The sequence below is a fragment of the Pongo abelii genome, chromosome 10 (genome assembly GCF_028885655.2).
Source record: "Pongo abelii isolate AG06213 chromosome 10, NHGRI_mPonAbe1-v2.0_pri, whole genome shotgun sequence".
Taxonomy (NCBI): domain Eukaryota; kingdom Metazoa; phylum Chordata; class Mammalia; order Primates; family Hominidae; genus Pongo; species Pongo abelii.
In genome coordinates, this window is record NC_071995.2 from 73,163,333 (window position 1) to 73,180,705 (window position 17,373).

The following is a 17,373-nucleotide window of genomic DNA, read 5'->3' on the forward strand; positions in this document are numbered from 1 at the left end:
ATACTGTTCCATATGACTGAGGATCATGGGCCTTTGCAACCTTGAGACCCTCAGATAAACCACTGGAAAAAATTACTCATGTACTGGATTAGAGACATTAGAGAATGTTTAATGCTTTACTTTGAGAAAAAAAAAACTTATAATTGTTTTATAGTCATGAATTACTCATCAAATATGTGCACAGAGCCAATTAGTGAGTTTTATTTTTTGCAGTGAAAAAAGATAGATAACTTTTAATGACCGCTGAGTACATTATATTAAAGTAATTGGATAAGTGATTTAATATTTACATATTCCATTCCAATTCTGCCCATAGACAAATGGCAAACCAAAGAAGAGAGAAAAAAGGATGAGATGTCTTTCAGATATGACGATCACATAGGTTATTATGTATTTTAACAAGTTTCTAAGGAGAGAAGATGTAATGGAGAGAGGAAAAGAGCACTGTACGCAGTCTTTCCTAGAAAATGATGAATGAGCATTTTACATTACTCCACGTATTTCCAACAGTTTATTGCTAAGTCACCTGTTATGATCTGATTAAATGCATGCCTACCTTTCCTGATCCCTCCATCAGAAGCACACGTGTAATCACCTGTCGTCAGTAGGAAACATGTTTCCCCTCTTCTGTTTTTGTCTCTGGTACTAGAGCGTCTGATGGGGAGCCTTTCTGGGGGTGATAGTGGCGGCTCACTTCCTGTACTGTCGTCACCTGATAACACTGGTCACAGCACCATGCCCATTGACAGACAGTGATGAATGAGGAAATGAGACAGTACAAAGAGTTTACACAGAATGCCGGTAGTCCAGTCACTCGATATACAAAACACAAGAATCACATCACAATAAGAAAAAGAATTTTTATCACTCTTCACGAAAAATTACATGGAGCAAAATGGAAATGTATTGAAAAGAATAGAAGTGTTCTTTGGGAGATTTTAATTCCATTTTGGATTTTATCTAATAGGAAATTGCCTTTCACACCACTAATATGAACTCAAAATAAATGTGAAAATGAATAAGCACGTGGATTATTGTCTTACAATTTTTGACGTTATCTATTTACTCTGAATAGGAATATTTGGAACCTATTTAAGAAAATATCTTAACTTTGTCTTTGTGGTTATTTAAGAGACATGCTTTTATTAATTTCTGAAAGCATTGTGTCCAAAACTCTTAATAAAAATTATTCCAAAGCACACAAACTCCGTGTCCAGGTAGTCAAATTTGAAGCGGCAAAATATTTTTGAGCATGCAGTGAAACAAGGCCAACTTCTCCAAATGTCCTTGAAATAAGTATCTGTTTACTTCTGTATCCTTGCCAAAGACTTTCACATCCTATTGGCCTAGATACTAGCTTGTTATTTCAATGTTTACCTGGGATGATAGTGTGTCCTCTTTTCCCATGCCCTTCTTAAGGGCTCTGCATAGATACTTGAGAATAGTTTGATGAGAGCAGCAACACCAACTAAACTCTACCTTTCATAAATACATTCTTAACAGTTGTTAAATATATATTAGCAGAATTTGCATAGCAATCTACTAGTAAATAAGCATAAGGACTGTGAATGAAACTTATAAACACTTACAAACTTCAGCTCCAGTCACATTGTTTTTTCCATTTACCTCATTAAAATTTCTAGAAGCTAAGGAGGGACCTATGAAAATGATGCCTCCTTTTTTGTTAGTTTGTTTGCTTTGTTAGTTGATGTTACTTCTAAATTATGCAAAATTATTCACATAAAATCGTCATAAGTCATTTTTCTGTACGAAAAAATGAAATGAAATTTATCTAAGTTATGGGGAATCAATAAACCCTAAATTTTCCTAGTAGGGTAAAAGTTAATTAAATTGTTTAATCTGCAAAATATTTTACCTGTACCAGACAGTAGACGAGAGGTGACACTACTATTACTTTGGCAGCTGAATGTCAATTTCTAGTCGATCAACTCTACATTGTCTATAGCAATGGGGAGGAGCAGAGATTCAACAAGTCTCAAGCAGTAAATCACTCAAAATTAAGTTCTGAGAGAGAGCAGAACCCAAAACATTGTGCCTAAAATGGAATTCCACTGAGAAATTCAACTTTGCCATTGAGTGGCCAAAGCAGATCACCTATTCTCTGAAAAATGGTGGGTTAATTATATTACATGGCATGGACCCTCATCAAAGGGGTTAAAATGAGATACCCTATTTAATTTAAGAACAACAAAAATTTAATCAATCCTACAGGATATTACTAGGGAAGAGCTTTGTTATCAAAAAGGTTATCTTCCATATCACCTGTTTGGAGTTTAGGCCTTTGAAATGTAAGCATCCATTCTTCTTAAATAACTGCTTCTTGTGAATTAGGTTGAGATGCATGGCACCATGTGGCAGAGGTAAAACTGAGACAAACACACCAAGCCAAACGATATGGAGATCAACATTTTGAGGATGAAAGATGAAAAATGGCCAATATCATACCATCACATCGTGCAGGGAAACAAAGAAACATTGGCACAAAAGCAACAAACAGGCAAAAGAAAATATTGGCACCATCAGCAAAGGGCATTCCCACTGAAGCAGGAAAACTCTATAGACCAGCTATGCCATCTTCTACTTGGGGTTCAATTAGAAAATGCTACAGTCTAGCTATCTATAAGCCTGACACAAACACACATTTCGTGAAGGGGTTAGGGCTGAAAACTCATGAACATTTGCAGAAAATGAGAATGACTGTCTTCTGCCTAAGGAACATACTGGTCTATAAAGTATTTAATAACATGCATTTGAAGTCCTGCCTTACCTGATCTGTTATGTTCCAGAAGTCGATTGTCTTTGCCCAGACATGTGTCACTCTGTGTACTATTGCAGGCCATATTTAATTCTGTCTTGCAAAAAGTAGGTGAGCTTGCCTGAGGAGCAGGAGGGATGTGCTTCTTTCTTTTCCTTGGAAGTTTCTGCTTTGCCATTGCCAAGGAGTAGTACATTCCAAAATTGTTGACAATGACAGGCACTGGCATAGCTATTGTCAGCACTCCAGCCAGAGCACACAGGGCTCCCACCAGCATGCCTGACCATGTTTGGGGGTACATATCCCCATAACCCAGGGTAGTCATGGTCACTACAGCCCACCAGAACCCAATGGGAATGTTTTTGAACTGTGTGTGCTCACTAGCTGAAGGATCGTTAGGTTGAGCTCCCACTCTCTCAGCATAGTAGATCATGGTAGCAAATATCAAAACTCCTAGAGCCAGGAAAATTATCAGCAGCAAAAATTCATTAGTACTAGCTCGAAGAGTATGTCCAAGCACCCTCAGACCTACAAAATGGCGGGTGAGCTTGAAAATTCTCAGGATCCTCACAAACCTTACCACCCTGAGGAAGCCAAGTACATCTTTAGCAGCTTTGGATGACAGCCCACTGAGTCCCACCTCTAAGTAGAAAGGTAGGATGGCCACAAAGTCAATGATATTCAAGAGATTTTTGATGAATTCAAGTTTATTGGGTGAAAAAACAATACGGACTAAAAATTCAAAAGTAAACCACACCACACACACTCCTTCTACATACGTCAAGGCAGGATCCGTTTCAATTTCATACTGTAGAACAACACTTGTGCCATTGATGACTGGTTCTGTCTTGTTTTTAACAATATTGAAAGCTTCATGTGTTTCCAGGCAAAAAGTTGTAATTGAAACCAGGATGAAGAATAAAGAAGCAAAAGCAATAAACTGTAGAAGAAAAAGAAATAAAAAAAACCCACAGTGATCTGAATCATAATATATGTTGATTCAAATCTAAAAGCAACAATCACTGTAAATAAAAAAGAATAACAGCATATTTAGAGGTTTCACTTGGATATGACCTAAGAAAAAGAAGATACATGTATGTAACATTAATTAGAGTGTACAGATAATGTATTTCAGGTTCTGTTTTCAGCTTATAGATACCAAGTTTTGCTTTATGTTGGAATATAATTTATTGAGTTTTTTTGTGTAAGAAAATATAACCTGTAAAGAGAACATGAAAATCACTGTAAAGGAATTGCAAATGAAAACACACCAAAACAAAAGAGAAATTTAGACGACAGTTTATGATCCTAGAAATCTTTATGCATATGATCAAGTTTTAAACTTTTAAATATAAGGTGCATGACACACTGATAGAAATTTGGAAGCTACCCAAATTTAACTGTAGATTTGTATTCATATATAAAATGGTCTGGATATCATATGGTATCAGCATGAAAAAAAAAATCTTTGCAATATGTGCTGCCGTGTAAATTACACCAACTTCAGGTGGAGACTTGTCCAAAAGTGCAAATTTAGGGAGGAAGAATAAATAAGACTGAAAGGAGAAAAACCCAGTAAAGGAGCAATTTAAATGAAAATGTCTTCCTCTCTTGAAAATGGATCTCAAAGTGTTAGAGTAACATACTATAAAGTTGAAAGAGTTTCCTTAAATTCAATTCATTTCTTCAGCCAATAATATATGACTACACACACACACCTACCAACACAGAATAATAAAAAAAGCACTCATACAGTTCTTAGTAGTACCATATACTGTTGAAAGTAATTTACATCATTAACTCACATCAATCCTCATAACAGCACTACTCCTACTCCATTTTACAGTTCAGGGATATCAGGACAGAAAGTTTAAGCTACTTTTCCATGGTCGTAAACTACAAAATGATAAGCCTGAGTCACTAACCTGACAAATTTAGCTCGATTCTGTTCCCCTCACTTACCAAACTCTCAAATGCAGAATACAAATGTGCTGAAAACCATTTATTTATGCTGGGATCACATACTTCTTAATATTAAAGATCTGAAAACTTGAAATCCAGCTGTTTGAATGAATGGCACTGTTATAGTCAGCAGTGCTAGAGATCACTAGTAAGCTGTGATAACACTCAGGTTTAGCATGCTAAATGAACACCAATAGGTTCTTCCTTAAATGTCTAAACAAAAGAGTCATTCAGGAGAAGGAAGTTGTCAGTCAAGTGGAGGGAGGTTCTTACTTGAAAATAATAGAGTGTATCCAAAATACAAAGTTGCCCCTAATATCTAGTCCTCAAGCATGCCATTGGGAAGAGCTGAGACAGTTCAAGAAGAGATTGAAACCACCTCCCTTTTTACCTGGTTGAGTTTTAATCCACCAAAATGTAAAGGGTATACAAAAGGACTAAAATATCTTAGGACTGTGGCTATCTGCCTTAAAGAACCACCTCAAATTATGGAACTTCTTCTACAGCGTGCCAGTTAGTACATCAGCTGTCTAGTATTCTAAGGCAGGTCATTTTCATGGCTTTGCCTTACTCTCTCATGCACATTTTCTAACTGCTCTAAGTTTTGGCAATGTGGTCTGACCATTAGCTTTCCCAGACGTTTTATGAGATAATAACATTCTTTTGTGATTCAGTTTTCCCTTTGTACAAGTAAATGTACTATTCTTTTTTAATCAATCATTTGTCGTAACCCTTAGTATCATGAAGATCCTATGTACACATTAAAAGATAACCTTTCAGAGGAAGAATCAGTTTTCCTCTATTCATAAATTACTTCTTAATTTAATCCCAATTTTATCTATAGATTTAGGAGTCATGTTTGTTTCTTATTCCACTGAAAATCTTTTGTCATTAGAGTCCTGCCAATATGTACCTACTAACTCCCACCCCTCAACTACACTCTTCACCATCCCTACCTTAGACTAAAGCATTTCAGGCATTTATAGACTCAGAAGAATCTTCCTAAAGCCTTTATAGCTCACTACCTCCTTAGTAATGGGATGTGTGTGTGTGTATTTGTGTATATTTTGACAAAATTTTGGTTTCTATGCAAATACTTGTGCATAAATAAAACATATGAACAGCCTATAAATATAAACAGTTCTAAGACACAAAACTTTGAAAACCAAAAGTTACTTGTTTATGTAAGTTGTTTGGCACTTGTATTTATCAATATTTTATTGGAAATATTTAAAGAACCACATTGTGATTTTGTATTTGTATTATTCTACTTTGCTATTTTTATAATTCTGTATATCTTTCGCTTTTAAGTAGTTTGTAAATTTGCCAGTTTAATACCAAAGTTGATTCAATTTTCAAATATTCTTTTTATTTTCCTATTATAGTAATATTTTACTATAATATATATTACATAATTTATATAATTAATTATTTATATTATATATAACATATATAAAATATATAGTAATATTTTTACTCTAAGAGGAAAATAAAATAATATTCGAAAAAGAAAACAACTTTGGCATTCTGAGAAAAAGACAACATTCATCTCAGAGGTAGATGATTATTTTGCTTTAAGAACAACCAGAGAGGCCAGGTGCGGTGACTCTCACCAGCACTTTGGGAGGCTGAGGTGGACGGGTCGCTTGAGGTCAGGAGTTCAAGACCATCCTGGCCAACATGGTGAAACCCCATCTCTACTAAAAATACAAAAATTAGCTGGACATGGTGGTGCACGCCTGTAATCCCAGCTACTTTCCCAAGTACTGAGGCAGGAGAATCACTTGAACCTGGGAGGCAAAGGCTGTAGTGAGCCAAGATTGTGCCACTACACTCAAGCCTGGGCAACAGAGAGACTCTGTCTCCAATAAAAATTTTAAAAAAATAAAAACAGCCAGAGAGGCAATGTATTTATTTGTGAAAGCTAAAAATGCTAGTCATAATCTGGATTCTAATCTTAGGATAATATTCTTAGGATTCTAAGACGGAACAAAAGTATGCTTGACAACAACATAATAGAAATTTGGAAATTGAGGTTGAATTCTGAAGAGGGGAAAAGGAAAAGTTCTCCAAGGAGAAGGAGGAAGAGCTGAAAATGTAATGTTCAGCAAATGAGAAATTCCTTCACAGGTCCAGTAGCAGAACTTGAGAATAACAATGGAGAATATTAAATTTTAAGATGATGCTTTTTCTGTTTTGCTTTAAGCAAAAGGGTATTTTATAAAATGAGCTTGATGTTGATTCTGCTTCAAGGAATGAAGGTACTGGGCCAGCAGAGGACAAAAAGAGGAGAGAAGTTAACCATGGGAGGCAGGATACGTTATAGGTATAAGAAACACAGAAGAGTCATAAAAATAAGAATGACAGGTAATAAGGGGAAATGTAGCCCCCATGAAAATTCTTGGAGATACTGGGAAGGTACAGAGTTTCCCATGAAAGGAAGAGGAACTCAGTTTGTTAGCAATTTACTTCAAGTATCAAATGAATGGGTGACCCAGTGGCTTTAAGGACTCAGAATGATCCAGAGGCAAACACTTGGATTGCATTAGCAAAGACTTGATGCACTTTATCTGAACTTAATTCTAAGCTCTTTGAATATGAAGAATGTTTTCTTTTGTTTCTGACTCACTGAGTAGAGCTTAAATGGGTAAATATGAGGTTAGATCGAATAACATTCAGAAAAAGTAAAAAGGAAAGAAACGGAGGGGAAGAGATTTTATTTGTCTTTTTTCCTTCACTGAACTGAGAAATCTTTAAGGACTGGACTGGCATCATATTCACTTTTTGTATGTCTTACTCCTTGCACCACTGTTAGTACTGAGTATGGCAGGATAGATAAAAGCGTGGAAGAATTAATGAAAGAATAAATGAGGAAATGAATAAGATAGACACATTCCAGTGGGAATTAAAATGATATGAATAAAAGGTAAGTAATATAAATCAAACAATGAAAAATGAATATTGAAGCAAAAAAAAGCCAAATTTAAAAAGCAAATTGAACTGGCTTATTGGTCCAAATGTCACCAATAGCACCTTCCATTCATTCTCTTAATGGAGCTTGTGTCTTAGCAAGATAATGGGGAAGAGAATCACACTGCCATCTCTCTCTGTCTTTTCCCTGTGATAAGACCAAAAACTCCTCCAGACATTAATTAAAATTAAAATTAGGCATGTTGAATAATTGAAATGTTAGAAAGCTCTCCAGACAAGGTATGTCATGGCAACTGATTGTACAGATCTGATGCATCATTCCAGGCAGTTTCAGAATAAAAATACTCTGTTAAAATATTGGCTTGTGAGTCTAATCAGTAGGCACATTTTTCTCCATTAGCCATGTCCATGTATTTAATTGCAGAGAAAGGCCAGGACTCTTATTTTTTTCCAATCAGTGACCATGGGTTGGAAGTCATCATAGTCCAGGATCTCCATGGAGGGTCTCATGTCAATCTACCTCAATGCAAATATTTAAGCAAATTTCTAGGTATGTATAATAGGCAGAGAGAAAGTGATGAAAAGTGGGTATATTTTTATTTTCCTCATTTTCTCTTTCTTGTTATGATTTAAATGAGTGAAATTGAGCTCTATAACATATTCACAAATGCTTATGCACTTTTTCAAAACTGTGGACTAGACTGTGTCCTTTCTCTGTGCTACTCTCACCCAGGATCACTAATATTGCAGCAATTTTCACATACTTTTGTTAATAATTCCACATATCCACAAGTTGCTCAGAGAGACTTAAACATTCTATCCCCAGGATTGTGACTTAAAGCAAGAAGTAGGTCTTCAGTCCCTGTTGTGAAATTAGTAAAAGAATACATTATAAAATTCTGTTGATTTGGTATGCAAAAATTCCATTGGAGCCAACACAGAATCTGTCTTTTAAAAGTTACTTCCCCTTCCTGTGTCTATGTGTTCTCATTGTTCAATTCCCACCCATGAGTGAGAACATGCGGTGTTTGTTTTTTTGTCCTTGCGATAGTTTGCTGAGAATGATGGTTTCCAGCTTCATCCATGTCCCTACAAAGGACGAGTTAATGGGTGCAGCACACCAACATGGCACATGTATACATATGTAACTAACCTGAGCGTTGTGCACATGTACCCTAAAACTTCAAGTATAATAAAAAAAAAAAGTTACTTCATCCTCCTATTATTTACAATAGAAAAATCAGCCTATACTATAAAATATAAAGGAAGAAAAACTTAAAAAAAATAAGGCTAAGGCTCATCTCTATTTTGTAAATGAAAGTCAGAGAGATAATTTAATATTTGAAAATTAACATTGTGGGAAAATCATGAAAATAAGTTGCCTAAAATATAATACTAAGTAATTTCCATTTTTATAATTTTACATAAGTTGCATTATTTTGGGTTTGTATTCTAAGGACATTATCTTTCCAAATGGGAATACTTCATTCCTATTATGCTCATGTTGCTTTTCTTTCTTAAATAATAAAATAAAGACTAAAGAATTGCAAGAATTTTAAATGTTCAAGTATCAGAAGTTCATGTAATCCTGTGATCCAAAATTTCCACTTTTAGAAATTTACTGTAAAAAAAATTTATATTAAAGTACAAGGAGAGACACACAGAATGATATTCAATGAAGCATTATTTATAATTAAAAAATAAAAATGTTTGTCTCTGAATTGATGGTATGTCTGTAATATAGCATTCCAAGGAATTAGATACTGCAACATGTACTTATATGGAAAGATCTCCAAGGAATCGTGTTAAGTTAAAAACAAATGACTGCAGAACAGCAATATGCAGAATGTAATCTCATTTTTTCTCATTACATACAACTAATAAAGCAAATGAACAGAAACACTATATTTTTAGGAGTGGTTATAGCTGGGAGTAAGAGTGGCATTAAGCAGAGGTATTGCTAATGAGAAATCCTAATTCATTCCATAAATGTCTGAAGAGTTAAAATTCTCTACGAAAAACTTAAGCATGTATTCTAGGTTTAATTTTAAAACAAAATTCAAAGGAAGTAATAACCAAGAGAAGGTTAAGACTGATTATTCTGAATGACCATTAAGTTGATTTTATTAACCCATAGAACTTATAAATTGGAAGTTTTTAATTTTTCTTCTTTTCTGCAGCACCATAAACTTAGCTGATAGTCTTAATTTTGTGTATATTCATGTCTTATACACTAATTTGCCATAATTAACAAGAGTTTGTTGTTCATAGAACTCTGGTCTCTACAGAGAGAAAAAATCTCTTTCATTGGTAAGTCTGTCCTTAAAGGCCAATCAAGTAGGAACAAGTAGGATCCACCGTCTGCTGGTTCCATGCAGAGCTGAGAATTAATTCAGTTTCTTCTGAGGCTGCTGATAAAATCAATTTTTCTTTATCCAAGTTTTACCACTTAAAAACAGATGCACAAACATTACCACATTTATGGTATTGAATTAGATTGAAGAAAGCTGGTCTTTCAATGAAACCACTATACACAATTACCAAGCTCAGAAATCAGTAAAAAAGATTAAACTTCAGGTGTCTATACATAAATGTGTATGTATATCACACATGCTATAGATTTTTATATCTATATCCACATAAAATGTTTCTATGTATAAATAAATATTAAAGTACAGATTATACATAAACATGTATATATTATAAAGATTGGTATAGAAATAGGTATAAAACAATACAACATTCACTCCTAAAATAAAAAAAAAAATGCCCAAAGTTACTATTGACCACTGAGACATATGTGGTCCCTGATAAATATCTTCTACCATGTTTTCTTTATATCCTTATCCAATGTAAATATACAATCCTTCCTCTATATTTTTATTTTGAGGACACAGATTGATTTAATTGAAATTGTAATTGTTTGTTTAGAGTCAAGGCCTATCTATTCACAGAAAAATGTGATTTTCCTGGATACAAGAAAGAAAGGCTTGATGTGTTATTGGTATTATCACAATGAATTATGGTGTACAAAATTAGGTAACCAGAATTAAAAGTCATCAATTATGAATATGTAGTACCATTTTGCTTTCTTAAGTCTCATGATGAAATTTAAAGTATGTAATTACCATATTTTATAAAAATATTTTTTATAATTGTTTCATTACACTGAAGAAAAATTTTATGCTTTGCACTCTTAAGAATGATAATTGACAATATATAGCAATTTCATGACATAAACCAGAATTGTAATTTCAAAATTCCAATTATTTAAAATTCCCCCTCATATTTTTATCTTTAATATAGTTAATATAAATTTATTTTTAAATGATTAATTTGTCTTGGGATGATATGAACTGCTCTACCACCATCTAGGGTTATAGAGTCACATTATTAAGCCTTATCTGCTATGAGTCCCAATATGTCTTTCTTGAGGCCAACAATCATGTTCCAAAATAAATTATCCAAAAATATTTGTTTTTACTTAATGGAAAGTGATGGAAGTGAAGGGAGGTAACTAGCTTACAACCACCTGCCAAAGAGATGTTCTGATTCAGAAAAGTCTGTTTCTTTTAGCACTATGGCACTGCAGTTAAAGCACATCTTACATAGTGCCACCAATGTCTGTCTACCCTGCAGTACCACCTTTGTTAGTCCAGATACCTGTAAACCAAAGGGTCCCCAAAACCTCAGTCTCAAATATTATTGTTCTTTTTGTCCATATTCTCCTTGCTCAGTAATTTTTTTCTAAAACTATAACACAATCCCCAGGTAGCCAAGTTCCATCCAGCTATGGGAGCTAGACCCACCTGTAGGTCCACTGAAGCCCCATATTACATATTAAGTTAGAGCTGTAGCACTTTTTCTTCCTTAAGATCTTTGTTTAGTGGACATCTGCTCCTCTTTGCTAATTAGCTTAGGCAGAACCCCTCCAATCCACTCTAGTACACTCCAGCAGGTGTTCCTATTCAGATGTATGAGTAGCAGACACTAGAGTCCCCTTCCTCCTGTGTCTGAGGAGCACTTTTACAAGTACTTGCAAACTCTTCCCAGAGCGCAGAGGTAAATTTACACTAAAAGATCCTGTGTAAATTGCAATTTGGTTATGAGAAACAAAGAAACCATATTTAAAATCTAGAAGAGATTGATTGATTGGCTGTGTAATTGGAAGTACAATAAAATGAACTTTAGTGTTTCATGCCTTAACAAGTTAACTATATCAACTGCTTTCACATCATGGTCTAGGGACTCCTAGTAGTCATGAGGCCTTTTCTGGGGTCCATATAGTCAAGCATAGCTTTGTAGTAATACAAAATATTTCTTGCCTTTTTCACTCTCATTGTCTCACTTGTTTACAGTGGAGTTCTCTAGAGGCTATATGACATGTGGTCTCTCAACACATTGAATGCAGAAGCAGGTATGAGAAATCACCCATTGTCTATTAAGCAAGATATGAAAGAGATTTGCAAAAACGTAAAACAGTGCCACTCTTCTAATTTTTGTCTCTTTTAAATAATTTTCCTTTTACACAATTTATTTTTCATTAAAATGTTAGCTCATATCACTTGGTTATATCCCAGTCCAGGAAAATAGATGTCTCCTAGGCTTTTTATGTATGACTAACAGGACAAACTAGTGATTCTGTACAAGATTACAAAGTCTCAAAGTTAATCTTCAATACAATTGGCTGCTTTACTAGATTATAAAATAAATATGACTATGCATTTACTATGTAAATAAATTTTTTAATATTATGAATTCTTCTACCCTAAGGAATTCACAATAGTCATAGAGATCTACAATAATCAGAAATATCTAGGTCTATTGCTTAAATATTGGAAAGTCTTGAAATCTGGTAATCTCATCTACGTCCATGAATCTGCCTGCCATCACAGCATCAATGATAACCCAAATGTCATCTCCCGCTCTGCCTTCTCTTGGCTTTTTATAATCGTAATTCCAAAATACACAAAGCTCTTCAATCTCAATCAATAAAGGCAATCAAAATACTAGCTATTTTACATATTATTGTTGAAATTTTCAAGGGAATTTCAACTTACACTTGCCCAATTTGTTGATCAAATCTGCCCTTTCTATTCCAATATATATTTCTGTTATTTTGGACCATCATTTAGCAATTAACCAACTTGGTACCAAGACTCCTTTTTCTTCCCCAACACCTTCATCTGTTGAATCGCTGAATCCTGTAGACTCTCAGACTCTAAATACCTCTAGCATTTTTCTCCCTTCTCTTCATTCCCAGGGCCAGCAGCTTAGCATTTTTTTTTCTTTTATTATTATTATTATTATACTTTAGGTTTTATGGTACATGTGCACAATGTGCAGGTAAGTTACATATGTATACATGTGCCATGCTGGTGCGCTGCACCCACCAACTCGTCATCTAGCATTAGGTATATCTCCCAATGCTATCCCTCCCCCCTCCCCCCACCCCACAACAGTCCCCGAAGTGTGATGTTCCCCTTCCTGTGTCCATGTGTTCTCATTGTTCAATTCCCACCTATGAGTGAGAATATGCGGTGTTTGGTTTTTTGTTCTTGCGATAGTTTACTGAGAATGATGATTTCCAATTTCATCCATGTCCCTACAAAGGACGTGAACTCATCATTTTGTATGGCTGCATAGTATTCCATGGTGTATATGTGCCACATTTTCTTAATCCAGTCTATCATTGTTGGACATTTGGGTTGGTTCCAAGTCTTTGCTATTGTGAATAATGTGGCAATAAACATACGTGTGCATGTGAAGACATTTATGCAGCCAAAAAACACATGAAAAAATGCTCACCATCACTGGCCATCAGAGAAATGCAAATCAAAACCACAATGAGATACCATCTCACACCAGTTAGAATGGCAATCATTAAAAAGTCAGGAAACAACAGGTGCTGGAGAGGATGTGGAGCTTAGCTTTTAAGATGCTTTTAATTACTTTTTCTTGGATTACTTGGAATAAGCACTCTTTTAAGGGAACAAATGTGATTATGGCACTCACCTGCTTAAAATAGTTTAATGGCTCCCAACTAGTAGATAATATGCAATTAAAAAAAAAAAAAACTTTATTTTTATTTTTTGAGACAAGGTCTCTCTCTGTTGCCCAGGTTAGAGTGCAGTGGTGAAATCATGGGTCATTGCAGCCTTGATCTCCTGGGCTCAAGCAATTCTCCCACCTCAGCCTCCCAAGTTGCTGGGATTACATGCATGTGCCATCACACCTGGCTAATTTTTGTATTTTTTTAAAAATAGAAACAAGATTTCACCAAGTTTCCCAGGCTAGCCTTGAACTCCTGGGCTCAAGCAGTCTGCCTGCCTCAGCCTCCCAAACTGTTGGGATTATAGGCATGCACTACTGCATCTGCACATAGAACTTTCTTAATATGTTACTCAAGAATTCCCTTATGTGGTCCTTACCTACCTTTTCTAATATGAATATCACCTCTCCTATGATGTACCAGGCTATTTAATGACTTTGCACATGCAGTTCCTTCTGTCTAAAATTCACCTTTTTCCTTTGTAAGACTGGCAAAGAACTACTAAGTAGTTAAACTTCAACTCAGTAATCACACAGTCTTTTAACAAATCCTTGAAATCTGGTCAAAATTAACCACTTCCTTGCAGTTTTCTAATATAGCACTTATCTCATTTCTGTAATATTTTATTTTCTTCTCCGTTGATAGAAAATAAGCTTGTAACAGAGAGCTTTATTCAGATTTTATGTTAATGGCATTGATTTGGTGCTTAGTAACTATTAAGAAGGCATAATGGCAAAGATTATGGCCACACCAAACATAAAGTTTAACTCAATCTTGGTTTATTTATTTACACCACTTTCCCCAAGTGGATTTTTAAGAAGGTTCATGAAAACAACAAACGGAATAGGAAGAAAGATATAAACTAAGACAAATTAGAAAATAGATTGTCAGCTTGTGTGACAAGAGTAGGGTACTGTGAGAGATGTAAAGGAAAGAGAATGCTTCAAGGTGGAGAGATTAGCAGTCAATTTGTGCTGAATTCAGAGAAGATAAAAACATCTATTGGATGAAATAATCAGGCCACATAGTTTCCTATGATTAAGCAGTTTTAGTAAAGAAACAGGAAAATATCCATCTCAAGGGATTAACAAACTACTGGGTGCTGAGAAGTATAAGTGACAAGTACACACACACACACACACACACACACACATATAAAACACAGAAATTATTGCATCATGAGGGTGTAAAATCGATTTTGTCCATAGAGGTCATCACAAATCTTTATAATTTTTATAGGGCTTAACAGTGAGTTCTAATATCAAATATTCCTGAATGCTAATCCTAAAACTTTCTAATTTATAGCCTTTTCCTACTCATAACCAATCAGCAAGCCATCACAACTACATGATTTTTACAAATTGTTTTTAACTAATTCTATTCCCAAAACGTAACTGTGTACTTGTTGTTCTGAGAAGCATCAGGAAAGGAAGAAATTAAGGGCTATGCCACTGATAACAGTTTTATAGGATAAATAAGCGGTAATAGAGAAATTAGGAATAGCTTTAAGATACCAGTAGCAATGTTACCTTTGACATGACTCCAAAAAATAAAATGTATGCTTTTCTTCCAAAAATAACAATAGTAATAATAATACTAATAGATAAAATTCAGTGAATTCATCTGTCCTAAAAGTTATTTTTTATTTAATCTTAACAACACATTACATAGTAGATTCTATTACCTCATTTTACAGAGAAGCAAACTGAAGCTTAGAGACTGGAATCAAAGCCCTCTTCTTTATAACGTACATGTCTTCTCTGAATGGGCCTTTGTTTAACAAGAATCTTCAACTCTACTGGACAGAAAGATTCAGAAAAGAAAAACTAGACTGATAAAATAGTGTTTTATGCATACACATGCACGAAAACACAACATGCATACATGCTAAACTCTGGTCATCAATACTGCAAGAGCAATAAAGCCAGGAGAATGAAGTTAACTTTTATTTCTCATTTGTCTTCTAAATTTTTATATACAGTGTTTTTTTCAGGATCCTTATAAAATAAATAATTTAACATCCAAATGCTGGTTCTACACAAGCAAAGAGAAATAAGTAAATAAGTGTCAGGCTTTAAAAATGTGTTTATTATTTGAATAAAGTGAATATTCAGTTTATTATTTGAATAAAGTGAATATTATTTGAATAAAGTGAATATTCAGTATCTGAAAAATTGTGAAACTTGCATGCATGGACAAATATGAACTGAGTGCTTCCTTTCCCAGATTTTTAAATCTTTCAGCTAGATTTTTTTTAAAAAAGTGATTGTTTTCATAGATTATTTAGCTCATTTTAGGGCTTTCAGGTCAAGGTTTACAGGACTTGTCCTTGATATAGAGACAACAGAAGGAAAGCTATTAAATATTTAATAGAGTCAGAAAATACTACATTTAATATTCTCTTGAGGTTGCACAGTGCTGACTTAGAAGGAAATCCAAAGTGCCTCGTTTTCACATGTAGAATCTTAGAAATGCAGTTAGTAAATCATCCTCTAAAATGACATCCACAGCTTCAATGACTACATTCTTAAAAGTAACACATTTATTTTAAAATACGTGCTGAAAGCTCTTTATTAATTGGAAAAAAGATAGCTATGGATTGTTCTTTGAGATGTTATTCATGTCCTACTTTTATCACCTTACTTTATCTTTTTAAAATTTCAACAATTAGGCAAGAGCCAGAATTATATATAGGCTTCATTTTTTTTATTCTGCTTTGTCATTTTTGTTTTGCTATGTTTGGGTAAGGAGTGAATTTTAGAGATACTAAGCAAATCAGCCATATAAGGATCTTTAATAGATATTGTACATCCAACATTATTTGTTGATTTTCATTTTACATATGTAAAAATTTCCTTTAAACAGAGTTAAAATGTTCAACTCCTATGTTGAGTCTTGGATTGAATCAATAATAATCACTCAATACTCAACATATGATTCAATGATAAATGTTAAACTCAAATGTTAAACTTGGATTGAATTGATTCAATCCAAGACTCAACATGTGAGTTGAAAATTTATTCAAATGCCAAATTATTAGCCTTCCCAGAGTAACTGCCTGCCTTATGTCCAGAAAAGCCATTATTCTACATATAAAAAAGGTTTTCAATGTCCAGAAATGAGAGAAGCAGGGCAGTGATTGGTGGGGTTAGCAATGTGCTGAGGATGATGGTGGGGGAGAGCTGAATAGGCAGGATTTACTAGAGGACAGACAATAGGTTGTCATTTTGGGAACTAAATTACCTCAAATATTTCATTCAATAAACAGTTAGTGACAATGTTGGGAGTAAACTCAATAAAATGTTTGAGATCTTTAAGTTTCTTCTCATACATTTTGGCAGCAAAATATGCATATGAACCAGAGACAGGACAAATCCTTTTATAATTTCTGATGAACATGTTTAGGCAAGTGAGAAGCAGATGAGAAAAATAAGATGCAAAGACAAGACTGCTCAAGCATGCCAACATTTCCTTACCTTGCTAATGTGTTAACTTTCACAATCAATTATTATTTTTCTCAACAAATTATTCACATTAACTTGGATGATTTTAAAACTTTACCACAAAAAATCAGGTAATTTTCCCCTTGTTGGTGTTACAAAAATGATTTCTTAGCTATAAACGACAAAAATGAGAGTACAATGAAAAGATG

General features: G+C 34.3%; 1 protein-coding gene across 1 annotated transcript; it reads right to left on the reverse strand.

Annotated features, from left to right (window-relative positions):
- Positions 1–210: 210 nt before the first annotated feature.
- On the reverse strand, positions 211–17,054 carry LOC100431553 (potassium voltage-gated channel subfamily C member 2). Its single transcript, XM_054528509.2, has 3 exons — positions 16,965–17,054; positions 2,789–3,716; positions 211–721 (listed from the first exon to the last, which is right to left on the reverse strand). Exons 1-3 carry the CDS (start codon positions 17,052–17,054, stop codon positions 489–491), a joined length of 1,251 nt encoding a protein of 416 aa, XP_054384484.2. The 3' UTR covers positions 211–488.
- Between the last annotated feature and the right edge of the window lie 319 nt (positions 17,055–17,373).